Raw genomic sequence first — 4,717 nt, 5'->3', positions numbered from 1 at the left:
AAATATGAGACGTCTAACGAAGCATAACAAGGAACTGGAAATCACAAAATTAAGCAGCCTGTTGATCACCGAGCCTCTTCCTGGCCTCCTCGATGATAGTCAGCTTAATACCTTTACCCTTAGGAAGAGACACCCACGGCTTGGTTCCCTTGCCAAGGGTAAACACATTCCCCAACCTTGTTGCAAACTCATGTCCTGTTGAGTCTTGGATGTGGATTGTCTCAAAGCTTCCCTTATGCTTCTCACGGTTTTTAATCACACCAACACGCCCTCTGTTTCTACCTCCTGTAACCATCACAACATTACCAACATCGAATTTGATGAACTCCACAATCTTGTTGGCCTCAAGGTCGAGCTTGATGGTGTCATTGGGCTTGATGAGCGGGTCAGGGTAACGGATGGTGCGTCCGTCATATGTGTTCAGGTAGGGAATGCCTTTCTGCCCAAACTGGATAGATCGGACCTTGCAAAGCTTGAACTGCACAGGGAGAATTACAGAAGAAATATTGATACAACACATCTTACAGAACTTGTTCTCATAAGGTCAAAGCATCAATCTAAAAGAAAAACACTAAACAATGAGAAGAGGAGGCGCAAACCTTAGCTTCCTCATCCCTGATGGAGTGGAGACGGAAACGTCCCTTGGTATCGTAGAGAAGACGGAAGTTCTCATTGGTCTTTGGGATAGACACAACATCCATGAAACCAGCAGGGTAAGTCTTGTCAGTCCTCACTTTCCCATCAACTTGGATATGCCTTTGCATCAAGATGGAAATCACTTCACGGTAGGTAAGAGCATACTTCAACCTGTTCCTGATGATAAGGACAAGGGGAAGGCACTCCCTGGACTTATGAGGTCCTGAAGATGGTTTTGGGGCCTGTGTGTAACCAAAAAAAATGAAGAACATAGTCATTCACAGAACTCAACGAGAGAAATATAAACTGAATCAGCCAAGAAGAGACTAAAAAGACTTACAAATGCACCACCAAGTTTGTCAAGCATCCAGTGCTTTGGGGCATTGAGCCTCTTCAAATGCTTCTTCAAACCCCTCGCCTGTAAAAAAACAACAAAACAAATGATAGAGCCGTATCAAGAACACTGCCAAATGCAAATATATGTCATCATCATCATGACCTAGAGCAACAACACATCTGAGATCTAAGGAGGACAGATCTACGAATTATCGAATCAATCCAACTAAACTACTCAGAAGACAACTAAACATTTCTCGACATCACTAACACAAACCAAGCTAGAACAGAGAGAATTGAGAATCGAGCTAACAAACGATGTAGATGTAAACAACTACAAAAGCTAGAACAGAGAGAGAGAGAGAGAGAGAGAACGACGAACCATGCTGGGAGATTGCTAGGCGTATCTCCGATCTGAATGACTTCTCTTAAGAATAGCTCCGAACGACTGGTGAGAGAGACAACGAGAAAAACCCTAATTGGCCATTTAAATATGCTCTTCCATTCCATCTCTACCCTTAAAAACTATGTTAGGGTATTACGGGCTAATCAACCAAAGGCCCATTATCTATTTGTTTGGATTTCATATTTGATGTTCCCTTTCTTGGGCCTTTTTGTTGGACCAACATCACTGTATTTATATTTCATAATTCGATTTTTTTTTAAATTAACATTTATATAACCAAAATAATAATTATATTTTTATGTATATAGCTTGATACTTTTCCATCAACTCTGTATTTTGATAATTTTGAAATGTTAAACAAGTAAAATGTTTTAGGGGGTGTTATTGGATTGAGGATTTTAATAGATTTTAATTAACCCAGGACATTAGTGGATTTAAAAGTCTAATGCATTTGTGTGGACTTTATAATGCATATAAGGTGGATTTGAAAGTCACTGATAATGTATTTTTGGTGATTGTTATGGATTTTTTAAAAAGTTATTGTTAGAAAAAAATATATATATATCCATAAACTGTGTTATACACCAAAATTATATTAAATTAATAACACCCAGACTTTTACACATGTCATAGAAAACTTGAATTAAACTGTATTTGTTTTCAATCCAGATTTTTGGTGTAATTAAAGAACCCAGATGTCATGAACCCAGAAAAAAAAAATTAAAGAATACAAAAAAACACAGATCTGATGAATAAGTGTGATTATATACAAAGGGTTTGAGGAGGAAGAAACAGAGATTGAACCCAGAAAAAAAAAAGTGTGATTATATCATAAACCAAAAAAAAAGTTATAGATCATGAACCCAGAAAAAAAAGTTAAAGAACACAAAAAAAAAATTCTCAAAAATAATACATATCTGATGAATAAGTGTGATTATATAAAAGGATTGAGAAAAAAAATCAAACAATAATATGTCAAAGGCTAGAGATCCATCTAAAGAGAGGAGAAGAAAATGAAATGATTGAGAAAAGTGTGGTATTGTGTTTGTTCATATTTTAGAAGCAAAGTACGTTGAAATCCAAAATCACACAAAATCCAGTAAATATTGAATAACACTAGATTTTAATGGATTTTTAAAAATACCCAATTGAATAACACCTGATTCTTAAATACATCAAACTCCTTTAAAAACCACAATCCAATAACACCCCCTTAGTCTTTTAGTTATAAAGATTGAAAAAAACGAATCCTTGGCAAATCTATTACAAAAAAAACAAAATTTATTTCCTCATTTAAAAGAAATTTGTATTTTTAAAATGACATTTATTCTATAAAAACTAACATAAAAGTTGTTAAAAATGCTTTCCCAATTCGCTTCTACTATTAATTTTATGTATTCACTGTATACTGTACCACCTCCTTGGTTGGTTGACTTTCTGTACTATCCTTTTACCGTTTAATAAAAGTTTCAGTTGTTAAAAACAAAAAAAGTTGTTAAAAATGCATCACAATGTCATTGGTATTTAGTGTTTCTTTGGAATAAATTAGTTTATTAGGGTACAATAGTAATTACAAAGTCAATATAATTAATTAGTTTTCTTTTTTTACAACTCAATGGGTTAATCTGAAATATCTTTGGAGACATTCTATTTGGGTGGCTTAGCTTCCAAACCGTAAAAAAAAAAAAAAATCATTAATTATGATCAAAATTTTAAAATTAATTTTTTTTTTAATTGTTAACCAATCAAAATCGGAAAACTAATACTTGATATCATATTATTATTATTATTAAAATTAAATATGATTTTTCAATCACCTTTGTATGATCTTATTTTCAAACTATATTCATCCATAGTTATCAAGATCTATAAATGTTTTAGTTGACTTTTGACAAACACAAGAACCATGTATATTTGTATAACACAATCATAAGTCTTCGATAATTATAACAATCTCAATACATGGATTTGGTATGAAAATTATAGATCACGATAGAAGTGACTAGTTTGGATGAGAATTAAAAAAGGGTAGTAGGGCAAGTCTTCAAACAAGTCATTCCTTCTTTTGTCATTATTGCATCCTTCCTTTGTATCAACTATCAACGCAAATTAAGACCACATATACATATTATGATATATCAATACAATATGCTTTATCAGATATTAACGAAGCAAATAGTTTAAGAGGAATGAATATGCAAAACTTACTTGAGAGACGGTGGTGCAGGAGGGCGTTTGTTGGGATCACAAACGCCGAAACAGAGGTCCTGACACTGGTAATTATCTTGGCCGCATTTGGTCATGCAATTTTTGTAACACACCTTCGACAACTGGTCTTTTTTTGTTTCATTAGAAGCCATTCCATCGCATGCTGTTAGACGACATCCCATCAATATCAATGCCATCACCATCACCATCATACACATTTTTCCTGCCATTTTTTTCTTTTACAAACAGATATAAAACTCAAAGTAAGTTTGATATTGTTGTTTCTTCTTTGATAATTGATATATGATATAGGTGATGGAGGAATGTCTATATATATCAAATTTTTCCTTTTGTTTCTAGTCTTTGTGTTGTTTTTCAGCATTAGAGTACATTTTATTAGGAGATGGAGAACGATAGACCGAAATCGACGGTCGAGATGACAAACCCAAAAATAGAAATCATTAAGATATTATTCTAGAAAATATTAGATAAATGTTAATATTGGGTTAGGAAGTTTAGCATTATCAAACATGTATAAATAATATTTAGTTTACATTTATCTTTATCTTAGTTTAAGAAACTCATCTCTATATAAATTGATGTATCTTGTACCATTATAATGATGAGAGTCTAATATAATTATTCTTTAACACATTATGTGTTCTTACTCTCATCAATTCTGTCACATTTTTTTTTTTTTGAATTGCATTTAATCACTTTGACTTATTATTATTTTTATTTTTTTGACAACAAATTTTTTGACTTATTATTCTTCTCACGCCATTTTGGAAACAAAATATTTATATACAATATCCAAGATATATCAAAAATCTCATCATTTCCAAATGAGGACGTTTTGGAGGATACTATTGTATACACAATCTCGAAGATATATCAAAAATCTCATCCTTTCCAAGTGAGGACGATGTAGAATCTTCTATACGGAATATTTAGCCGATCAGTATATTGGTTACTGGACAAGAGTAAGATTGCAAGTATCCGAGTATATTTCTATGTACTTTCGTTTTTTGTTTACGTCAGTTTTACGAGTGATTTGCAAATCCATTCTCGTACGTTTTATGTAATTTTTTTCCTTTTCAAGAGTGACGTGTTTGTTGTATTGATTTTATC

At 32.7% G+C, this 4,717-nt stretch overlaps 2 protein-coding genes across 2 annotated transcripts in view; both read right to left on the bottom strand.

Moving 5' to 3' along the window:
• LOC104735567 (40S ribosomal protein S4-3-like) overlaps positions 1-1,464 on the bottom strand; it is a 3,809-nt gene extending 2,345 nt beyond the window's left edge. Inside the window, exons 1-4 of the mRNA XM_010455386.2 lie at positions 1,355-1,464; positions 977-1,054; positions 600-878; positions 3-478 (exon numbers count right to left, since the gene is read on the bottom strand). Coding sequence (XP_010453688.1) covers positions 50-478; positions 600-878; positions 977-1,054; positions 1,355-1,357 — 789 coding nt within the window. The 5' untranslated portion in view covers positions 1,358-1,464 and the 3' untranslated portion in view covers positions 3-49. The remainder of the gene's footprint in view (positions 1-2; positions 479-599; positions 879-976; positions 1,055-1,354) is intronic.
• LOC109127061 lies at positions 3,471-3,816 on the bottom strand. The gene is made up of 2 exons (XM_019231303.1): positions 3,587-3,816; positions 3,471-3,474 (listed from the first exon to the last, which is right to left on the bottom strand). The coding sequence occupies exons 1-2, from the start codon at positions 3,814-3,816 to the stop codon at positions 3,471-3,473; spliced, it is 234 nt and encodes a 77-aa protein (XP_019086848.1).

This window comes from Camelina sativa, chromosome 2, assembly GCF_000633955.1.
Source record: "Camelina sativa cultivar DH55 chromosome 2, Cs, whole genome shotgun sequence".
Classification (NCBI taxonomy): domain Eukaryota; kingdom Viridiplantae; phylum Streptophyta; class Magnoliopsida; order Brassicales; family Brassicaceae; genus Camelina; species Camelina sativa.
Note: the sequence above shows the minus strand (reverse complement) of the source record. Positions and strands in the feature narration are given on the sequence as shown.

What these genes read in the sequence shown, in the direction of transcription:
- LOC109127061 (XM_019231303.1), bottom strand. Translation starts at nt 3,816, where the DNA reads ATGGCAGGAAAAATGTGTATGATGGTGATGGTGATGGCATTGATATTG.